The following is a 23,963-nucleotide window of genomic DNA, read 5'->3' as shown; positions in this document are numbered from 1 at the left end:
TGTTCCAAGGAATATATAAAATGCAAATAATCCAGCTCCACGGACACTCCGGTTGTAGGTAAAAACGTGATATTTTCTTTATTGAAGTACAAAAAGGAGATATACAGCCAAAAAGGGGGAAACACACACAGAACCACGGCTATGGTCAAAACCATAGCCGTGGCTGTGTGGAGCTGGATTATTTGCATTTTATATATTTATAGCCCCACTGTTCACTAAAATGCATATATAAATAAAATCCTAAAATGGAAGGCATCCCGTCATCTCTATGAAAAAAAAAAAAAAAAAATTGTCACATATGTGAATGTGGTAAAATGAGTACCGGTATGTATAAAATAATTGTAGATAAAATGTCCAAATCACCGCTTCTTAGCCTATTTGCAAAAAAATTAGACGAAGGTCATCAAAAGGTTATACAGTTTCCAAAATGGTATAATGGAAAATGTACTGCAACAAATGACACCTCACACAGCTCTGTATGCCAAAGAATGAAAGAGATAACCCCTATAATTTACCACAAGCCCTTGATCTTGTGGAGCTGTACTGAACATCACCTGGCGTTGTAAAGCAGCTTCCCCTTGAAGTCATGTAGTGATGAGGTGCAGTCACATTTTGTGTTTAACGTATGTGTTTCAAAACGCATTTCAGCAGCTGGAGAGAGACTGGCCTTATTAAGCTGTTAACACGTGTGCTTACGTATTGCAAATGTTAATGCATATGTTAATACAATGTTAACAAAACTTGTGTTACCATTGTGTTAATTTGTAAACACAAATGTTAACAGCTGTTTAACCCCTTATCACCGACGCTTGTTTTCAGCTTAGTGACCAGCTGATCACGGCTGTTAGTGCAAGGGCTGGGCTGTGATGTCACAGCCGACACCGGCACCAGAGAGACCAAATGTCCCACAATCTTCTTCTGATGCACCACCATAGAAAGAAGTACCCTTAATGACCGCCTTAAGGGGTTAATTAGGCAAATCTGTCTCCAAATCTGTCTCCATATGCTTTGTAATACATACCTAAGACGCGATGTGTGACTGCACCATTTAAGGAAATCTACCACTGGGATCCAGTAATCTAAACCGAAGATACTTAATGCTGGTATGGATCTCCTTGGTCTGGATCTGCTCTTCTTTTACTTTCTTATGCCCTGGTTTTGCTAAAAAAAAGTGTCCTCAGGGCGCGTCCTCAGGGCGCGTTCACACGTTGCGTTTTGGTCGCGTTTTCATTGTGTTTGAAACGCATATACACCAGCTGATGAGAGGTGATTTGCCTAATTGCATGTGTTAACGCGTTGTTAACGCATGCATTAACATCGCGTTTATGATGCATTTTGTAAACGGAAATGTTAACAGTGATGTAATTAGGCAAATCACCTCTCCTCAGCTGTTGTATATGCGTTTCAAACGCAATGAAAACGCAGGTCAAAACGCAACGTGTGAACGCGCCCTCAGGGATCTGATCTTTTAATTATTTGCTTCTCTTTGCTCCCTCCCCCATGCCAGCCAGAGAGACGGTTGTGCAGTGCAGAGACGCCCTTACATGCACTGAAATTGGCGAGAGCCATGTGATGTAACTTGCTTTCTTGCCGGGGTGGGGGAAGAGAGCAGTCCAGGAAAGAGGAGTTAATAATTAATAGATGACAGATCCCAGTGAGACTCTGGTGACTTCCCCCAGGGTCCTTAAGACTAATTTTCATAATTTTAAAAGACATTTTTTAAGCAGAATGAGGGCATAACAAAGTAAAACAAGAACAGATTCAGAATGAGGAGGAACATACCAGCATGCAAGTGTATTTGGTTTATATTACTGGATCCTGGTTGTGTATTCCCCTCTAGAATACCTATTTGTGCAATGTCAAGGGTCTATGTTACTATAGAACAGTGATGGGCAACCTTTTGAGCTTGGTGTGTCAAAATTCGCCAAAAAACCGAGCATAACTCGGGTGTTGTGTCACCTTGACAAAAAACATATTTTTGTGATATTTATAGTTTAAATAACAAATATGTATACTATTTAACTTCTAAGGTACTTTAACCGTGGATTGTCTGATTGATCCTACCATGTACTGCCATACAATCAAACAGGTGTTAAATTGCTTAGTAACCTGCAAACTTTCAGTCATGAAAATTCACAGGTTATAGCTAGGGCGCAGGCGCCGCTGTCCGCATTTCCTTCATGCCCTCTTGGCATGGAGAAGGTGTGCGGAGCAAAATAATCGCAATGTCTGGCGATTTGCAAGGCGTTGCGATTATTTCAGGGCTTGTACGTCACAAAACTGACACACAAGCCCAGATGACTGTCTTCTATCATACAGTGCACTGACCTTACTCACTGTATGATGGGAGTGGTTGTCCTCCCTCATCCCTGCTGTGGAGATGGTCAGTGTAGAGGTGGCAGCTGCTGGGACATCACACAAGGCAGCAGCAATGTGGCCTCTGACTGTGTTGCCATCCTACCTCCACCACAACTATCAGGAGCTGCAGAGGAGCCTCCTGGGTGTATGGCCGGGTCACCTCTCCTTCTGTGCCCTGTGTTGATACCTGTGCTGACTGGAGACACTAGGCACAGCTCACACATGGGGAGGGGCCGGCCTGGGGGATGAGGAGGAGGGGGGAGTGCTGGAAGCTCAGTGCAATCTCTCAGCCTCCCGGCTACTGCACCTGATCATGTAGGATGAAACTTAACTCTCAGGCAGCCGCGTGCCACTGAAAATGGCTACGTGTGTCAGCACTGACACGCGTGTCATAGGTTAGCCATCACTGCTATAGAACCTGCTCTATTGGGCAGTCAGGCCCATTTAGTGATACCTTATTCCTTCTATTATAAAGTGCCTTGCGAATGTATTCAGCCCCCTTGAACATTTCTACCTTTTGCAACATTGCAAGCTTCAAACATAAATATATAAAATTGTAAATTTTGGGGGGTGAAGGGGGACGAAATATATTGGATATTTTAAACTATTGTAAAAAATAATAGACTGAAAAGTTGGGCGTGCAATATTATTTGGCCCCTTTACTTTCAGTGCATCAAACTCAGTCCAGAAGTTCAGTGGGGTTCTTTATATGATCCAATGTTGTCCTAAATGACTGATGATGATAAATATAATCCACCTGAAGGTTGGACCTCGAGATGGCTGGACCTCGAGATGGCTGGACCTCGGGATGGCAGGACCTCGGGATGGCAGGACCTCGGATGGACGGCTGGCAGGACCTCTAGGATACCGGACCGCCACAGGAGTACAGGACCGCCACAGGAGTACAGGACCGCCACAGGAGTACAGGACCTCCACAGGAGTACAGAAACACGGGGACACCACGGGAACACGGAGGCGTCTGGAAACGCTCAGGAAGGCTTTCTCTTCAGCAGAATGACCCGAAGATCCGGCAGGGGATGCTTGGAGTCGCCAATCTATATAGCCGAGCCGGAATGCCAGTGCCAATAAGGAGGACGCTGGCCCTTTAAATCATGAACAGACGGGGCACGTTCCCTAGCGTTGGGTGCGTGCAGCCTGGCCGAAGACCACAGCCTTGAGCCCGGAGAGGTAAGTAGCGTACCGGGGGAGCGGGGACCGACAGCGGAGCAGGGGTGCACCCGCGATCCGCAACAAGGATCGCGGGGACACTCGTGCCATAGGTCGGGACCGGGGCCGGACAGCGCACAGGTGCACCCGTGATCTGAGACATGGATCGCGGGGTCACCTGTGACAAGAACACAAGGCATCATGGGATCTGTGGGCAATCTAACTGGCCTCAGCCTAAGGGAATAGACTGACAGATATTAGTCTCCGCCCACTTCACCTCAAAAGAGAAAAAAATTTTGGTCAAACACTTTCAGAACAGAAAATGCCATAACTTTGGAAAGAAAAGGATGAGAGCACAAAGTAGGCATCGTTCTGTTTGTTTTCAAAGAGGAAATCACAAATTATAATTTGGTAAAATCAATATAACTTTACAGTTACGCTTTAAGGGGCTGAATAATATTGCACACCCCACTTTTCACTTTATTATTTTTTAAAAGTTTAAAATATCCAATAAATTGTGTCCCACTTCATATTGATTCTTCACCGACATATTACAATTTTATATCTTTATCTTTGAATCCTGAAATGTGGCAAAATATAGAAAAATTCAAGGGGGTCGAATACTTTTGCAAGGCAATTTACTTATAGCATCTGAGACACCATCCAGCCACTTGTTTCTATAACCAGGATGGTGTAGAAATCTATGTGCTGTTTGGCCCGAAGAAGATGGCTATATGGCAGTGTCATCAGGTAAACAGAACTACAGTTCTTCTGGTGGTGGTCTCCACCCGTGATGTATAACCCCTTAACGCTCTGCGCCGTAGCCGGTGCAGAGGTATAAGGAGTGTATAAAGAGGGCTTACGGGCTGAGTCCTCTTCATACGAGGGTGGGGGTTTTTGCATATTGCAGAAAACCCCCACCGCTAATAACCGCGGTCGGTGCTTGCACCGATCGCAGCTATTAACCTTTTCATTGCCGCCGGCAAAGTTGCGGGCGCCGCCATCTTTATTACGATCGGTTGCCATGGTAGCCTCGGGTCTTCGTTTGACACGAGGCTACATGGCTTCTGCAGATTCGTTACAATGATCCAGTGGCTTATTGTAATGAATGTGCTGCAAAAATGCCATATATTGCAATACAGAAGTATTGCAGTATATGGTAGGAGCGATCTGACCATCTAGGGTTAATGTACTCTAGATGGTCTAAGAAATAGTGGGAAAAAAAAGAAAAAAAAAAGTTTAAAAAATAAATAAATTAATAAAATATTAAAAAATTCAAATCACCCCCCTTTCCATAGAACTGATATAAAACATAATAAACAGTAAAAATCACAGACACATTAGGTATCGCCGCGTCCCAAAATGGCCAATCTATCAAAATATAAAAACAGTTACGGCCGGCGGTGACCTACGAGGCGGGAAATGGCGCCCAAATGTCAGAAATGCGACTTTTACACCTTTTTACATCACATAAAAAATGATCAAAATGTTGTACAGACCTCAGAATGGTAGCAATGAAAATGTACGCTCATTTTGCAAAAAATTACACCTCACACAGCTCTGTGCACCAAAGTTATTAGCGTCAGAAGATGGCAAATTTTTTTTTTTCTTTTTTGTACACATTCGTTTAGTTTTTGAAAATGTTTTAAAACACAATAAAACCTTTATAAATTTAGTATCACCGCGATCGCACCGAACCCAAGAATAAAGCTGAGGTGTTATTTTGAGTGCACAGTCAAAGTCGAAAAACTGAGCCCACAAGAACGTGACGCACGTGCGTTTTTAAAATTTTTTTTCCACATTTGGAATTTTTTTTTCAGCTTTGCAGTACATGGCATGTTAAAATAAATAACATTACGGGAAAGTAAAATTTGTTACGCACAAAATAAGCCCTCACACAGGTCTGTATACGTAAAAATGAAAAAGTTATGGATTTTTGAAGTTGGAGAGCGAGAAATGAGCGGAAAAACCCTGCGTCTTTAAGGGGTTAAAATCGGTTAAGGAACTCAAAATCCTGAGGCAGAAGTGTGATTTACGTGTGATTTATACCATTTTTTTCTTTTAGTTTTAGAAAATGAAGCAACAGAGAGCAAACAGCAAAAGAGAAAAAGGAAAAGCAAAGAAAAGAAATCCACTTCCTATAAAAAAAGGCCAGGATCAGTTGAAAGTTTGCTGACTGAGTTGCCTTTTGCAAATGCAGACATAAGTTCTGTGTTTGAAAGTAAGTATGTTTTATTTATATTGAGTAGCTTATTCTCCATTTGGAGAGGGGATAACATACCGACCAGTAGGGGTCCAACTGCTTGGACACGACACAAGGACAGGGCTGTTGGTCTCACTTATTGGCTGAGTGGCAGTACAACCATGCATTCTGCCACTCCGTTCTCTACTATGAGAGTGTTGGAAATTACTGAGCACAGCAAATTTACAAAGGCTTTACTCACATACTGTTGAATTGAGCGACGGGAAGCGTGCTCGACCTGCCCTCCATCAGGTTAAGGAGTTTGCCCATGAAAGAAAATTATTAAATTTTAATCCCCTAGTGAAGTTTACACAATAAAGATAATTTTAACTCTTGACTCTACAATTTTACTCAGTTTTATGGCTGTTTTAGCTCTTATCATTCAGTGATGGTCAGTGCAAAATTCCACAGTGTGGGTGAGGGCTCTCTAAGCAGACGCATTATGATCCATCTAGTTTTGACAACTGAAAATGTGGTTAGATTAGCAGGGTACAAGGTTTATCTACACTTTCATTTACCTTCTGAACATTGTACTAAACATTGTACTAGTATCTGACACATAGAAAGTGAGAAGAGACGGATCAATGATGACAAGATCCATGAGATGCTTATTGCACACAATGACTGTCAGCTCTCCTACATCTCAACAAGTATGAGTAAATATTGGTATATCTAAATGCCAGTCACAACTGCCTGGCAACTGTAATTAACCATGTTAAGACAAAAACACAATACTATTAACAATAAACATACAAAGAACTACAAGACAAGTGAGTTTTGATATAAAAAGACCCCCTATTCACAATCTGCTGCACCAACTATAGAACAATAGAAACTACAGATTCCGGTGACCTTGGTTTTCAAATGTTATGTACAGTATATATGTTAGTAATACCCTAACCTTAATGAGTTGTGCCAGCAGGCACAACTAAGGGTCGCCATATAATGTTACCACCCTGCCGACACATCAAGCCCAAAAACACTGTGTACATGATTATGTAATGATCAGGTAACAGTAATGGTTTAGCACCTAATGACAGATTAACACCTTGTACAACACCATTAAGTAACAACACTGGACACCAATGCAAATCCTAGCTGCATGCTGCTCCAGGGCCCTGGATATCACCAGCGATTGCTTTACAGGGAAGCTGTCAGGACAAATTGCGGCGGGCATACCGCTGTGTGAATGTACCCTAAATGTAATAGTTAGTCTGCTGCCTTGTATCCTCCAGTAATTATACGTATTTGGAAAAGCCGGGTTCACTGAACTCAGCAAGGTGCTCCGCAGTATTTGGAAAACAAGGGAACAAAAGAAAGCTGCATCTGTGTATTGTTCAAAAATGATGATTTTATTCAGACTACAAAACTTGAATGTTAACACAATGTTGACAGCAATGTAATTAAGCAAATATCCTCTACTCAGCGGTTGTGCTGCGTTTGAAAACGCATACGTTAATGCGACCAATACACAACGTGTGAACGCACCCTCAGTACCTGAGCCTTCTTCAGGTTCATAGAAAAGAAATCACTAGGAAAAGACAGATGGATTATCTGAAGTTTTCAGTGGAGTTGGATTTTTATAGTTTATTAGGAAAGCCAGCAGCATCCTAAAAATAAACATTGCTGTGATGCATTAAAATGATTTCCAGAAGCTCCTAGCAGAGCTTCGCAGCAAGTCCTCGTATCCTGAACCCATCCTGGCATTCTAGGACAATTTAACACCCACAGAGGAGAAAGAACACCTGGTATCCCCAGGGTGAAAATGGAGCAGCGGTAATTAGGGTGTAGTTGCTGAAAAAAAAAACTATCCAAACGGCTGGACAGTGCGCGGGAGCTGCTCCTTCACTCAGACATCTGCCTAGTGAGTACCAGTGAGGCTGTGTCGCTGCCTGGAAACGGAGGGAGGGACAAGCGGGAGCAGAGGGGCAGGGATCGCAGAGAGGCCTCCCACTAAAGTGAGGCGGGAAAACTGCTGTGGGCACCCCACTAAAGGGACTTGGATAGTGGAACCAGCACCCCCACATTAAGGCCCACAGAACTGCATAATGCGCAGTAACCCTTCCCTGCCCAACATTTAGAAGCGGGATTGCAATAGCCTTACAGCATCACCACATGCTGCTCAACAAGCCTCCTACCCTATCTAGTGACCAACTTGCATTATCCTTGCTAAGTAATACAATACACCTGGTGAACTTTGAAATACAACACGGTCCTGTACCCGGATTTAGAGACTAGAATAATGTCTCCACTGAAAACTAATGCAGCAGAAAGGCTGGTGGAGTTTGCCAGGTCCGAAATAGCAGAATCCTCTAAGTCACCTCTGCCTCCATGCACAGGACCTAAAAGAGTGTTCAAGTATCAGAATGCCTCCTCAGACTCAGAAGAAGTGGCAAAGAAGGTCACCCTCAAAGAAGTGACCGCACAAGTCCTGTCAGCTATTGACGCTTGCAAGAGTTCCCTGACTGGGAAATTATTTTAGGTGCTGATGTGTGCAGGACTTACAAATCTTGCGGGAAAGAGTTAGGCCCCTTCCAGACTCGCGTTGCAGATCACGTCAGAGTTTGATCAGGGTGCGATCAGGGTTTGGTCAGTGAAACTGACATAGTTCATCAGAGTTCAATCAGTTTTCAGTCACAGTTTGTTCAGTGTCTCAGTTTTTCACACGCATTTTTAATGCAATTTCATTGCATTTTTTACGTGCATTATCTGCGCATGATCTCCACCTCAGCAGGCTGACAGATAAGTGATGAGCTGCCCTTGCAACCAGACATTTGTGTTATTGTATGCCATGTTCAGTTCACATTGCATAAGTTTTTTATACTGATATTAGCTACAAAACAACAGGAGAATCAGGAAGGGAGAGAGAAGGGAGGTGAAGGTATCAAACCTATATACCAAGTAAGTCCAGATCCATGTGGTACGTAATAAAGTGTGGGTTGGACCGGTATGGTAAGTAACACACCAAAGAGAGGCTTCCCATGAGCATACACAAAAACAAAAGGTACCCCTTTAAGGAGGGACAGGGAAAGAGGGGTAAAAGGAAGCACTATGAAAGACCAAATTGAGTCTGAATAATTGCAGTAAAAAATACTTTATTAATGACTATTTAAGACATAATGATAAAAGCAGGATGAGAATCCTCAGACAATGCTGAGGGGGAATGACAGTGCAAGGCGGCGACAACAAATGAGAAAGTCGTCACCCCGGGCAGACATAGGAGGAATTACACATGGACAAAGCATGCACATGTAATAGATAAGGACAGAAGGTACATATAATGAAGGCAACAGGTGTAAAGTGGCACACAGCTGCTAACATGCATAAACATAGGTAATGTGCACAAACAGGTAGAGATAATACCTTACCAATGAACAAAAGGATAGATGAAGTGGACCTCCACTGTCCGGGATGACGATATCCCCGACGCGCGTTTCGGCTCGTAACAGAGCCTTCGAGCCGAAACGCGCGTCGGGGATATCGTCATCCCGGACAGTGGAGGTCCACTTCATCTATCCTTTTGTTCATTGGTAAGGTATTATCTCTACCTGTTTGTGCACATTACCTATGTTTATGCATGTTAGCAGCTGTGTGCCACTTTACACCTGTTGCCTTCATTATATGTACCTTCTGTCCTTACCTATTACATGTGCATGCTTTGTCCATGTGTAATTCCTCCTATGTCTGCCCGGGGTGACGACTTTCTCATTTGTTGTCGCCGCCTTGCACTGTCATTCCCCCTCAGCATTGTCTGAGGATTCTCATCCTGCTTTTATCATTATGTCTTAAATAGTCATTAATAAAGTATTTTTTACTGCAATTATTCAGACTCAATTTGGTCTTTCATAGTGCTTCCTTTTACCCCTCTTTCCCTGTCCCTCCTTAAAGGGGTACCTTTTGTTTTTTTGATATTAGCTACAGTAACAATGGGATAAGATATTTCATGTACTTATGGCTGTCAAAGTTAAATTACATAGAAGGCAATCGAGGGCACCCTGAGCATATACCCGAAGCCAATCACAACACTCCTTTGTGTTGGTATCAATTGGTTCTCATCTTAAATAAGCCTGGTAGTTAGGATATGGAGGCACATTTACTTACCTGGTCCTGTCGTGATCCAGCGGCGCGTTCTCCATCGAGGATTTGGGTCTTCCGGCGATTCACTAAGGTAGTGCGGCCGATGTCCACCAAGTGTCGCTGCTGCACTGAAGTCCGCCTGAGTTCGGCGGAGTTCACCATCCTATTCTGGGTGCAAGTAAGTGCGTGTCAAGCGACACATTTTTTAAATAAATACAACGGTTTTTCCGAATCCGTCAGGTCTTCCGACGGTCACGCCCCCGATTTCCGTCGCAGGAATGCCGGCGCCGGTGCGCCAGCAAGTCCAACCCGCTTTGCGGTGGGCTCTGGTGAAGACCAGGTGTCGGCAAGTACCACTTCCCGCGGTGGTCCAGTGGATTCACGCATCCTGAAACCTGACAGTTATTAAATTCCTCTGCTAGATAAACGTGCATGCAAACAACAGGCCCCTCCTGTCTTGAATATCCTGGATTCATTTCTGAAAGATATGGGAGGGATTGATTACTGGAGACATAGGGCTCCATCAGCTCATGTGTTCTGCTGCTTTAGCGCAACATATAATACACTAGTCCGCATTTACTATATAGTGGGGACAGCATTGCTACTCACACGAATTGAAGACATTGAATATCTACCCAGGGGAGCATCTGATCACTCACCAATTATTTGCACACTAGAGGGAATGGCACTCAGATGCTCACAGAATGCAGATACATGCATTAGGCCTCTTGGGGCCCCAAGCTCACGTTCCGGCACAAATACACTCCTTTTTAAAGACACACCCTGAGGAGCGTATGGAGGAGTGCTGTGGGAAGAAGTGAAAGCATTTTTGAGGGGCTTCCTTCAGTCCTCCTATAGCATATATAAAGAGGGTGGCCACTCAGAAAGTCACAGATTTGGTTACGGATCGTGCCGCATTGGAAAGGCCATACATTGCAGATCCCACAGAGGAAAAGCGGACAAATTTAGTTCCATATGGGGTAGTTGGTGTGATTCAGGATTGACACATTACTCTCCAAATAGTTTCAATACAAATGTAGCTAACTTGCAGTCGAATACATAAGGTGAGCCCTTAATAGGGCATGAAGTTGCTCATGTGGACACTAGCGGCATTGTCGGCACTTCGAGGTGACTCACGAGGGTGCATATTTATGTTACTGAGATGCAGCATGACAACTGGCGGAACAGGGCCACCTACAGAAATATGGACCTACAGAATATATAGCAAAAACAAGGTTACTAGGTTAAAAGTTTTGTTTAGATGAATTGGTATGTCTTCTGATCTACTGATGCAATAAGTCAGGTTAATTGCACAGAACTTTGAAACTCAAATTTACATCGACTTTTGAGAAGTCGGCTATGGAAGTAACATGCTGTATCCTTCAGAACGCAACTAACCCTGACTGTATTAAAAAAAACACATGATGATATGTTCATACTCTGTACAATGTATTTTTTCCACAATGAACAGTTAAAAAAAAAAATAATAATAATTTTTTCAGCCACAAACCCAACGGAAAAAAAGGTGAAAAAGAAAAGGAAACCACATAAATCAGAAATTGATGAAAATGGTGATAAAAGTAATAAACGTACTAGGCCCAACTATTTTGTGTCCTTGCCCATTACAAATGTAAAGGTAATTGTATATAATTTCTTTACCTTTGTTTTCTCTTTTGTTAGTCAGTGTCGTCACATCAGATGTACACTCTGGGTTATTCACTGTGTAAATGTTAAAGGGAGCCATTCACTATGAAAACACAATCAAATAAGCAGGCAGAGCTGAGCAGGTTGATATACTTTTATCATATACATTTGCCACTTTTTTTTATCATTGTTAATATACTGTATTTGCAGCACTGCATAAATAACATGATAACTTCATTTGTATATTTGATTAACCCCTAGCACCGATCACGGGTGTTTTCACAGCGATAGCTGCCGGCAGCCTCAAAAAGATACCTGGGATCGCCCCGTGACGTCATCGATAGCACATTGTAATGAATGAGGAGGAAAATCCCCATATACTGCCATACTGTAGTATGGCAGTATATGATAGGATCGATCAGACAACCTAGGGTTAAAGTACCCTAGGGAGTCTGAAAAATAGTATAAATAAAAATAAAAAAAAGTTTAAAAAAAAAAAAAAAAAAAAGCCATCACACAGCTCTGTACATGTAAAAAGTTACAGATCTTTGAATGTGGGGAGTAAAAAATGAAAAAGGGCTGCAGCGGGAAGGGGTTAAGAGCTCCGTGCCAGCAATATCCTGCACCAGACCACTCTGTACACCGGGCACAATACCCCACACTGGCAGGGCCGGCAGTAACACCAGCGCATAGTGTCGACCACGCAGCAATCCTCATCGGCCGCCTGAGTAAGCAATTTTACCCCTATACCTGCCAGCCCTGTAATTGGGGAAAGAGAGGGAGCCACAGGGAACCCCACAGGACTAATACCCTGCCTGATGAGGGAAAGAGAAGGGGCAGAGTTAGACAGCTTAACCCCTGCAGCATCACCCTTGTAACATTAACCCCTAACAGTCCATAGCTCTGAGATCCGAGCTCCGTCCACTAGAGACACGTTTGCCTGGAACTGCAGCTGCCTTGAACTGTGCACAGGTCTGCCACCTGCTGGTCATTCATCCTTATAATCAGGTGCGCCTTATATATGAACCTAGGTGTTTTAACAGGCATTTTGTTGATGGTGCACCTTATAATCCAGTGCGCCTTATAGTCCGAAAAATACAGTAAATAGGTATCCCTGTGATCGTATCAACCCAAAGAATTAAAATTAGAACACAAAAAATAAAATAAAAATAAATGATCATTTCTGGAATTAGGGGAGTAAAAACAGAAACCCATATACGAAATGAAACCCCCCCCTCCCCCGTTCTAAACCCCAACATGCTCATATTGACCTTTGGGTCATAGAAACCCGAAAAGAGATTTGTATGGTTCCTCTGCCAGAAAACTAGTGGAAAAGCTATAATAAATCTGGCCAGTTTTTCTGGATAAAACAAACCCTTGTATGGCTCTATTAACAGAAAAAAATAAAAAGCGTCTTTTGTAGCCAGTAAAATATGGAAATGGAACTAGTCATTAAAGTTTACCATTTCCAACTAATATAGAATGAGTGGTTTATTTTTTTTCTTTTTTCTGCTATGTTCCTGATATTGAATCTAAAGTATTTGGTGCTGGTTATAACATATCAAAGGTTTTTTTTCTCTAAGTTTTTCATTTTCTATTCTACCCATGATTAGGTCCTTGACAACATTCAGACTCTTCAAAATTCCGTGTTAGAAAAAGACGATAGGTTCTCCAGGGCTATGATTCCACAAGGTTCATTCCATCTCACACTCTTTGTGATGCATTTAGGAAATGAAAAAGAAGTTACCTTGTAAGTAGAATCTGATTCTGCCTGTGGCATAGGGTTGTTCGTTGTCAACTACAGTTTTTACAGAACTTTGAAGCCTTCAGTGCTTGAGTGTTTCCAAATAAAGTATTGACTTCAGTCAGGTCTCCTAAATTCACAACCACATATGTGTAAGTCTCTAGAAAGTTTAGGAAATGGGGCTAATATAGTGACATATAGAGAACACAAAGTGCCCCTTGACAGCCTCAAAATGGATTGCAGATCCCAATAACATGAACATCACTTTCATATAAATCTAGGATTGTGTTCCTAGGTGCCTGGGAACTGAAGATATTAACTGTTAAAGTGACAGTAGGAAGTGATTTATACTGTATGTATAATAATCATTCCCAAAATTGTCACTTTAAACACGAATATCACCAGATGTTTGGCACCTAGAAATTTTAGATTCATATGAAAGAGGACATGTTATGGCTCCTAGAATCCAGGATGTATCTCATCTGTCATTGGCCATAGAGATGCCACCCCCTCAGGACATATGAGATACGTCCTTGGCTGGGAAATGGTTACACATGTTTTTTAGCTGAATGCTGCAACGTTTTGAAACTATTTGGACACTTGGAAACTAGTAAACAAGTTACTGTTTATGGTTTTTGAGGGGGTCACGGAGGTGACAGGTACTGTTAAACAGCAAAATGTCATGATCTTGTATAGAAAATAAAATAGAATGAAACAAGTTTTATTATCTTTAGTAAATAAAAAGTCTAAGAAATACATTCCCTTTAATACTGTCTCTGTTGATTTGGCAGAGCTACAAGTGCACTCTTGGACAGCAAAAAGCCAATTGAAGAAATCATTCAGGGAAATGTTCTACTTCTTTCATTTTGTGGGATCTCTGACTTTAAGCATGAAGTTGCGTATGTAAATATGACCAATGAAGCTTCCGTAGCTGCCCTTAAACAAATAAGCGGTGAGAATTTATTTTTCTTGTTGGGAAACAACTTACAAAATAACTGTGTAGCATGAATTTGTAGCTTATGTCACCTTTAAACAAACTTTGAATAAATCCGTGGTCCAGAGCATACTTGGATAGACCATCAATCTCTCAGAAGTGGGGATGACAATCCTGACCCATACATTTTCTACCTCATGTTCTCTAAAATCATATATGATAGTATACATATTTTAAACTATATGTTTTTCTTCCTTAACAGCAGTGACAGGGAAGATATTTATGGAAAAAGGCATTTCTGTAACTGGATGTAAAGATTTTGTACCGCATTTAACCTTCATGAAGTTATCAAGAGCACCAAAGCTGCGCAAAGAGGTGAGCTCTTATTTCATGTGCAGAAATGTGTTACATTACAAGAGACACAGGAAATTCTAAGAAACAGAATCGAATTATTGAGTGTCATGTTATACTTAGAAATATATAGAAATACTATACTGCACTACAAAAGAAAACTAAACACTGATGCATCTGTTTCTCCGCCACAGATTGTTTTATTACCACAAGGGATGCCCGACTTCCATGTGTTGAGGGAAGGACTTGTCATCTTTCAATTTTAATAAAATCCCATATTTTAAGTAGTCATATTTATATATTGTCATTATTATATAGTTAGTTGTAGAAGTCATAAACTGTCCAAAAAAGGGTTAGCACCCACTGATGTGTTGATGGCTTGTAGTTCTCATAAGAAAAACTAAAGGCCCTGAAAGGTTAACTGCAGGTCCTGAATGGTTAACAGACTTTTAACTGCAAAGTCTATGTTGCTATCATCACTGCATAGGGGGTGAATAATCAGTGATTATAAGTTTCCTCCCCCTTATAGTTTGTATTTGTTTGGCGGATAATCCTATTTATGGATGAGAATATTTGCTACCAACAAACAACGATTTTTATCCCCTCATAAAATATCCTGTTATCCTATAAATAAGTGCTGTCTGTCGAGGGATAACTTGCTTCCATAAGTCTTATGTATATACTGGGGATATTTATCATATGCCGGACGCTCGTGCTCCAGCGCATGATAGCTCCCCCACTGCTCTTACGTAACCCGATACATCAAGAGGCTTCAGTAAGTGCGCAGGCATGGGGGACAGAAACAGCTTGCGCCGGCCCTGTCCAACCGGCTGCGCCCTCTGTGAAGCCGGCCATTCCCCACTGGCGTGATGGTGGCGAATTGGGGTAAATAATCGCAAGTGCTAGCAATCAGCTAGCATTTGCAATTATTTAAGGGCTTGTACACCACTGACATGGCGCAGATGCCCTCATAAATATCCCCCACTGTCTTCTATTGAGATTTTACATGATGTTAGCAGTGCTGGGTGTGTTTGTATAACAGAGCTTGGGTGTGGGTGTGTTCATGTGTGTGTGTTTATAGAAGTAGTGGTGTGTTTGTATATGCTTTATATATTTGACCATCCTTTAGGGTACATTCACTGGAGGTGAATTGGATGGTGTCAGAGAAGATTAGCATATACACACGCCCCCACCTCTGCTGCAGCACCTCCTCTCCAATCATATGACCAGGGTGACATCATCTCTGGTACTTTGGTACTTTATCCTCTTATCCATCTCTGGTACTGTACCCCATGCATGTATTTGACCACATGAAGTCACAGAAGCCTCCATGGACTTCTACTTCTCTCCATCCTCCATGGAGGCTGCTGTGATGTCATGTAACCGCATACATGGTGTACAGTTTGCTATTCTTAGAAGGATAAAGGACCTGCGATTATGTTACTGGTCACATATCATGAATGTAACACAAGGCACTGTGTAAAAAAATGTACACAATATTTCCCATCTGTACATAGAGGTTTATATGTCTGTAGTTGAAAATTAGCAGACTGTCCCTAAGTACAAGCAGTGTTTTTGAAAAGACACAGAGCTGTCAGTCAGAATAACGGGGCTGGGTTTACTGCCAGCCCGATAAGGCGAAGAGTCACAGATACCAGACATGAGTCACAAAAGCTTATTTGAATATCAGAAAAAACATCTGTAATTAAGATACAGTTTTAGATCAGATGGGAAGGACTTGTAACCCTTTATCAGCAGGCATTGTTAGTCAAGGGGGACAAAATCTGGTGACAGGTCCTCTTTAAGACTCTTGTAGACTTATAGCCAATGACGGTCCGCTAGGGGATTCTGGGAAAATATGTAAATAGGTTTCCGAGGATAGGATAAGGAAAATCATACCTCTTTTTGCTACCTTGTAAGGCAGATCCCTTGACATCAAGTATGACCTTCACCAAGCCTAATTTATGTGAGAAGTGAACAAAGAGTGATATCACATGGGTAGAGTGCAGCTTTTCTGTTTATCCAGCACTCAGAGAACAGGGAAAGGCTGCATAGACATGTTTATTGAAAAATGGAAAACCCCTTTAAGGACAGTACTACGCCTGGACTGTATAGTTCTTTAGAGTTTGGCATAAAGTGCAGGAAGGTATAGTATGATTACAGGGTGCGGTCATGATGCGGCTGAAATGTTGCAATTACTACAGTATAACATTAATTCATTGTAAATGAATGTAGAAATGCTTCTTTTTAATGGCTTTATTGTAACCTGCAAAACCAAACTTCTTTTAACGTGGAACATTCAAAATATTCAAATAATGGGACATTGTGGTAATTGTCAATCTCATTAAGACTGCTCCAATTTTATTTACAATTGTAGTACAAATTGCCTATAAAGATGCCTATAAAGTTAAAATAAAATATTATCCAGAATACTGCCATGTGAAACTGGCCTGAAGTGCCCTGCACTTCATCTCACATCAGTATTTGTAAGCCAAAACAAGACTTGGTGCCTGTGCAGAGAAAAGTATTATGGAAAAACTTGTACATTTTATGGCTCACACAAAAGTGTTGTCAAGTAAGAGTTAGACTAGACAAACCAGGTTTCTCAATGTTTTGGATGCTGGATGATAAATCTGGTGTAGTGTAAGACGGTCTAATCGTACTTTTCATATCTTATTAGCTATTTTATTTTACGCCAGACAGCTGCGCCCAAAGTAATAGCGCAGTAGCATTATTTTTGGCCCTCTGAGGTTTTAGTGCTCAGCCACTCCTTTATTTCATAGATCACACCCCTTTTTTGTACTACAGGCGGTCCCCTACTTAAGAACACCTGACTTACATACGACCCCTAGTTACAAACGGACCTCTGGAAGTTGGTAATTTATTGTACTTTAGTCCTAGGCTACAATAATCAGCTGTAACAGTTATCACAGGTGTCTGTAATGAAGATTTAGTGTTCATCCTGGTTCTTATGACAACCCAACATTTTTAAAATCCAATTGTCACAGAGACCAAAAAAGTTCTGGATGGGGGTTAATGATAAAGTATACAGTTCCGACTTACATACAAATTCAACTTAAGAACAAACCTACAGACCCTATCTTGTATGTAACCCGGGGACTGCCTGTATTCTATTCATTATTCAAGTGACTGAAAACTGTCTCAACTGTCGTTCCATGCAAACAGATAAACATATAAATCTGCCCCTATGTGTTTAGAATCCATTTCTGATGTTGGCTTCAATTACCGATGCAAAATACTAGACAGAATACTGTAGTGTAAAACTGATTATTAACCCTAATTAAGTGTGACAGATTCTTGTTGTAATTAATTTGCCACATTGTATGTGCCCTTGTTTGTATTTTAGGGTATTAAAAAGATTGATGCAAGTCTATATAAGGATTTCCAAGTGCATTGGTTTGGAGATGATTCACTGACAAGGTTGGATCTTTGCTCAATGTTAAAGAAAAAACAGCCAAGTGGTTACTATCACACAGATGCCTCCATATCCTTTGGTAAGTAAGAGTGAGACAAGAAATGTCCCCTCCCATTCACTTCCAGTGATGTCACATGATCATATCATGTTATTTTTCAAAAATAGCAAAATGTGTTTTGCTCAGATTTTATTTTGCTTTGCTCCGAGTTCTGGATTTTATTACCGTACGTTAACAAAAAAAATACCACGTAAAAAGTTGTGATGTATTGAAATTGTATTTTATCAAGATACTTATTGTATATCTTTGGTTGTGTTTTATGTATTGCATTAAAAAGTGTAGTTTATAGTAAAGATTAGGCTAATGTTTTTTATTCTCTGAATCAGATATAATCTGTGAAAATCTATGAGCAAAAACAGCAATAGTATGTATCAGAAGGTATAAAAATTATAGGTAAAACTGGATTATGCTGATGAATAGGAATCTTTTTTTACTGCAACTACGTCAAAGGGGGAGATATATCAGAAGTGTCTTAGGTAAAACTGTTCTAGGTGCCCATGGAAACCGATCAGAGCTCAGCTTAAATTGTATGTACACCGGTGTGGAAAATAAAAGCTGAGCTCTGAGTGGTTGCCATGAGTAACTAGAACAGTTCTGCTCTCATACACTTCTGATAAATCCCTCCCAAAGACTCTGGACATTTGTAGACTGTGCAGTGCGCTGGTACAGAAGCTTTTTAGCCAGAAGGTGGCAGTAGGCTTCTACCTAGGTTACTTGATATGGTTGGATTTCCTACATATAGATCACATTAGAGTTTATTGCTAGTAAGTGTAAAGATATTGTCCAACTAGTTTATAAAATACAACTTTTTGTTACAATATACTAAATATACTATACTTTAATATACTAAAGGCAATGCAGTATAAATGGGGAGGGGTGCAACAGGAGTAGTCAATACTACATAAACAAAAGGAGAAAGCCAGCTTACCAATTAGTTCTTCTTTGCAGTCCTCCAGGTGCACGGATATACGTGTAAGCCCACACGAACATAGACAATTTCAAATAGCAGAAAATTCCAGCACGATCACGGAGGACGCTTGTAAAATTTCAAAGCCTTTATTTCATGGATAAAAGTCACAGAACATGCAGCACATGGACGTAAATAGACCTACGCGTTTCATCTGGTTAAGACTTAATCATGGTCCCACCACCAAGAGACATAGACTGAACATTTAAACCCAGTGTGATACACCTGTTGGACGGGGTGTGGATCACGTGATACCAAAAAATGGGAAGCAACGAAATTTCGCCCACGCCTCTTATGGCGTGAAGTAAAGGTAGCGATCCACCACCGGTCCAATTTAATAAAAACATATAAAAGACATAACTTGTTATCGGGAAACTTGTTACATGCGATAATATGGTGTTATTAATTAAACATGAGTTGGAAATAAGGAGACAAGTTGTATAGGGTATTATCCAATTACATAACGTGGGAGTTTTAATCTCCAATATACCTCTAACCATTATACATGAAAGACGCAATGGTATGAACCGGGACATATTGCATGTAACATTGTGTGATCGCAAAATACGGAAATACTCCGTTATTATGCGATCCTAGCTGTCCGATCCTCGCATCCTTATGCGATCCTAGTTGATGTGATCCTAGCATACAATATGCTTTTTCACAACGTGAAGGAAATATTAACTCTTTTGTATGGGCATATGGCATATGAAGTTCCTTTGTCCCCTGGTCAAAACAAATCACTGCATATATGCACTGTTACACAAAACATGAGGTATTAAGTCCAAGTTGCCAATGACATCAACCAACCTCTATCCTAGTAGTACATAATACCACATTTCAATTATCTAAACATTGTAATAAGACATCAAAGAAGGTCAATACATAGCCACCTATGACAATCCATAGTGTAAATCCATGTTTGATGGTTAATTATACCAAAGTATTAGATCTTTTCTGGAGTTTAGCCCCAAGGGCACCCTACTTTCCAGAGAGAATATCCAGAATGCCTCTCGATTCAGGAGTTTTCTCCTGTGATCGCCTCCTCTGAGTGGACAGTGCACCTTCTCAATGCCTTTCCAAGAGAACGATGAAATGTTCTTACCATGAACATCCTGGAAGTGTTTTGACACTGCCGAGATGTTACACAAGGTGCTAGAAATATCTGATAAATGACGTCTAATACGCACCTTCAAGGGGCCGGTGGTGCACCCCACATATTGAAGTCTACAGATGTTGCAAGAGATCACATAAACCACATAAGGTGTGTTGCAATTGATATATGTACCTATTTTATGTCTGGTGTCATTGACAAATGATGTGACAAAATCTACTGTATCTAAGAGGGGACAAACTTTGCAAACTTTATGGCCACATTTGTGGTTTCCTGGGTAGTGTAACCATGTGTATCCACTACTAGGTTTGTGGCTGTTGAACATGCTGGGGCTAACTTGGTTGCCTATGGTAGGGGCCCGTTTTGAGCTGAATTTGATGCCACCCTGTAAGCATCTAGATAAGCCATCATCCTGTTCTAATATTGGTGCATATTTTTTAATAATGTTTTTAATTTTATTGAACTGGTTGCTATACGTAGTTACAAATACAATAGGCTTTTGAGACTCATTATCAGGGGTATGTGTCTGGGCTTTAGGTTTTAGCAATGAATGTCTGTGCATTCCGTTTACTTTATTTCTAGCATTGTTCAGAGTTTTGGGCCGGCGCTATGGGTAGGCAAAGGTGGCAGAAAGGGGAGAATCTTTTCTTTCAAAAGAATCTTGAATTTTGTTTCTAGGTGCTATGGATCCAGAGATATTCAGGTTTAAAGTGAGAATATCAGGTGCCATTTTTATATATAAAAATCACTCCCAACGGCAGTTTAACAGTTAATATCTCCATTTTCCTACATTTTAGAAACACAAATTTATTCATATAAAAGAGGAGACTCTCTTCTTTCTTAGGAAAAAAAAGTAAGGTTCTATGTGTCACAGAGCCAGAGATACAGCCCCCTGAAATTAACCCCCCCCAATCCAGATTCTTAGCCATCAGGCTGCAGGGAGAACTTGCTGCACACAGGAGCTGCTCCACCTCACAGATAATGGAAATATTCACTTTATATGTTACTACATTTTGAGAAGGGATAATATCAACTAATATTCATGTTTTTAACCCTTCTCTATGCAGAACTATCTAAGAACACACTTTGGGCCACATGTATCAATCGTTTTTTTCTGTTGTTTTTGCGCCTTTTCATTCAGGCTCACTGTTTTTGTGCCATTTTTGCGACTAAACGCCAAACTAGCTGCGCAGCTAAAATAACCAGCTTTCCCTCATTTATCCTAGCAATCCAGATTTTTTGCTGCGCCTCATGATATTCATCACTTGCGACTTTTCATTTAGGCGCAAAAACGGGCGCAAAAACACTCCAGCCCGAAGGTGGCGTTAACTGAGAAGAAAGCACTGAGCCCCTTTGCAGAACAGCTCATTTCTAGCAGCAAAGCTCATCCAGACACTGCAGACACTAGGACAGATAATACAGACATGGGATACTCTGCAGACAGGAGCTGCAGACTCTATTTACAGTTCATCACCTTCTATTTACAAAACATTCTGCAGAATCCTGAGCTCAGAGCAAGAGAGAAGAGAACGTTACATAATGTTGCACATAGTACTGACAAGTGTCCCCCATGTAATTCTGCACAGTATCACCAGTGTGTCTGAGGGGGATACTGTGCAGAATTACAGGGGTGCAGCAGGAGACCAGCACTGGGGGATCCCCTTCAGGAGAAGCCACTGTTGAGGAGATCACTGGGTGCTGGGTGTCACACACCTGGGTGCTGTTGTGAGTATTATCTTCATTCTGAGCTGTGGGAGAAGCAGAGAGGAGCTTGTAGGATCACATGTAAGTGCCCGAATCTAACGTTGCGCCAAAATTGCACCTAAACTGTGTTAAAGTAAAGTGATTAATAAGAGGCAGGAAATTACCTTATCACAGATGGTTGTAGCTTGTGATAATTCTGGAAAACAGTACACCAGAATTTAGGCGCAACTACTACACTTAGGCGCACAAAAGTGATAAATGTGGCCCTTTCTCTCTTATTCCCTTTTATTTTGTGATAGTTATTTTTTGTTGGGAAAATTGACTGATACGATGAACATTCAAATCCTCTTCGCCTAATGTGACTACACCGCGACCAGGACATGTCCATAAAGTTATATGTAACACCAAAAACACACACATGTCCTGGAATAAAGTTTTTATTTCCCATCATCCTCCATTATGTACACCTATGTTATGACGTTCTCACTCTCATTCTTATGAAGCGCGGAGGGTTCTGTTATTGTGCAGCTAATACATTGGCACACATCTAAAAGTGACTTTTATTATCTCATTAGAGAGGTTTATGGATATATAGTTATTTATTTGGGTTACCATTGTCTAACAGACAATGATACATCTGTGTGAATTTTCTGCAGTTCCCTTTGCTGCATATTTTGGTGAATATATTGGTGTTGGGTATACAGGCAGTCCCCGGGTTACAAACAAGATAGGGTCTGTAGGTTTGTTCTTAAGTTGAGTTTGTATGTAAGTCGGAACTGTATATTTTATCATTGTATTCCCAGCCAGAACTTTTTTGGTCTCTGTGACAATTGGATTTTAAAAATGTTGGGTTGTCATAAGAATCAATATTAACACTAAAGCTTCATTACAGACACCTGTGATAACTGTTATAGCTGATGATTGTAGCCTAGGACTAAAGTACAATAAATTACTAATATCCAGTGGTCCGTTTGTAACTAGGGGTCGTATGTAAGTCGGGTGTTCTTAAGTAGGGGACCGCCTGTATATGCTCTCCTCACATCTTACTGTTTTAGGAAAGTAGATATTCTTTATATAAGTATTCTGGATTTGTACATATTTTAGAGGAAATTTTGAATGTTAATTGCCAAATGCATCGCCTGGTTGTCTGCTTTCTATTCTATAGGTTTTATGGCGCCTTTACTTTTTATTCTGTTTTATTGATATATTTTACAGGTTGTGACTGTCTAAAAATGTCTAGCTGAAAAGCAGATATCTAGTTATTACAGTTTTAGTGATATTATGTGGATTTATTTATGTGAACATATCAATAGGGCACATTTGTGAACTCTACAAATGTCCATGTATTACATTTAGGAGATGTGAAGGTAAACATTTTCTGTTTGGTTAAAATTTTTTGCAATCAAAGTCAAATTTTAAGTATTTTTAATAAAATGTTTCAATTTGAATCAAAATTGCATGAAGGCGCCTATGTCTATAAAATCTTTGATGCAATTTTGAAAATGGGGCAACTGTCTGCTTTCAGAAAATATGGGTCCCTCTCCCCAATGGGCCTCACAGTCTAATCAACCTACCAGAGAGAACATACAAAATCTTTGCAGATGTTGACCAGCACTGCAAGGCTGTAGTGCTAATCACGGAGCCACCATGCTCCCTATCATTTATCTATCTCCTATAAAATTCTCCCATATTACAGTTTGTTTTACCATACTAAAGGAGCCTCTTGCTGACTGTGACTGGTCATAAAATAGTTTTATTTTGGGGCCCCACTTTTAGTTTTGCCCAGGGCCCCACTTTGTCTAGAACCGGCCCTGCCGGTGGTGGATCGCTACCTTTACTTCACGCCATAAGAGGCGTGGGCGAAATTTCGTTGCTAGTCAATACTACATACTCACATAAATCAAATTATGGATATTTAACTCCTTAGATTCTGAAAAAGCTACTAACTTCTGCATCTCTGTTATGATGAGAGAACGGGCTCTTTATGATTGTGAGGCCTACGTGCAGGCAGTCCCGAGTTACTTACAGGATTGGTTTGGTTGGTTTATACTTAAAGGGGTTGGCCACTCTTTTACATAAATTGCCCATGTGCTTTTACTGCCTTAAAGGAAACTTACCACCACGGATCTACCTATTAAGGTAGATCCGGTGGCAGGTTCCTCTAATG

The 23,963-nt window shown here is 41.0% G+C and overlaps 1 protein-coding gene across 4 annotated transcripts in view; it reads left to right on the top strand.

The window, feature by feature from the left end:
* Positions 1 to 23,963, top strand: part of AKAP7 (A-kinase anchoring protein 7) — a 142,639-nt gene that overhangs the window by 1,012 nt on the left and 117,664 nt on the right. For 3 of the 4 annotated variants that reach the window (XM_072141525.1, XM_072141526.1, XM_072141528.1), the window contains exons 2-7: positions 5,591 to 5,746; positions 11,347 to 11,480; positions 13,102 to 13,238; positions 14,024 to 14,184; positions 14,429 to 14,541; positions 17,885 to 18,032. In XM_072141525.1, the coding sequence (XP_071997626.1) occupies positions 5,591 to 5,746; positions 11,347 to 11,480; positions 13,102 to 13,238; positions 14,024 to 14,184; positions 14,429 to 14,541; positions 17,885 to 18,032 (849 nt within the window). Of the gene's footprint in view, positions 1 to 5,590; positions 5,747 to 11,346; positions 11,481 to 13,101; positions 13,239 to 14,023; positions 14,185 to 14,428; positions 14,542 to 17,884; positions 18,033 to 18,959; positions 21,277 to 23,963 lie in introns of those variants that run through there. The other variant, XM_072141527.1, reaches the window with a different exon arrangement.

This window comes from Engystomops pustulosus, chromosome 3 (assembly GCF_040894005.1).
Source record: "Engystomops pustulosus chromosome 3, aEngPut4.maternal, whole genome shotgun sequence".
In the NCBI taxonomy this organism is placed as follows: domain Eukaryota; kingdom Metazoa; phylum Chordata; class Amphibia; order Anura; family Leptodactylidae; genus Engystomops; species Engystomops pustulosus.
The sequence above is the reverse complement of the archived record's forward strand: the minus strand, read 5'-3'. Positions and strand labels throughout refer to the sequence as shown.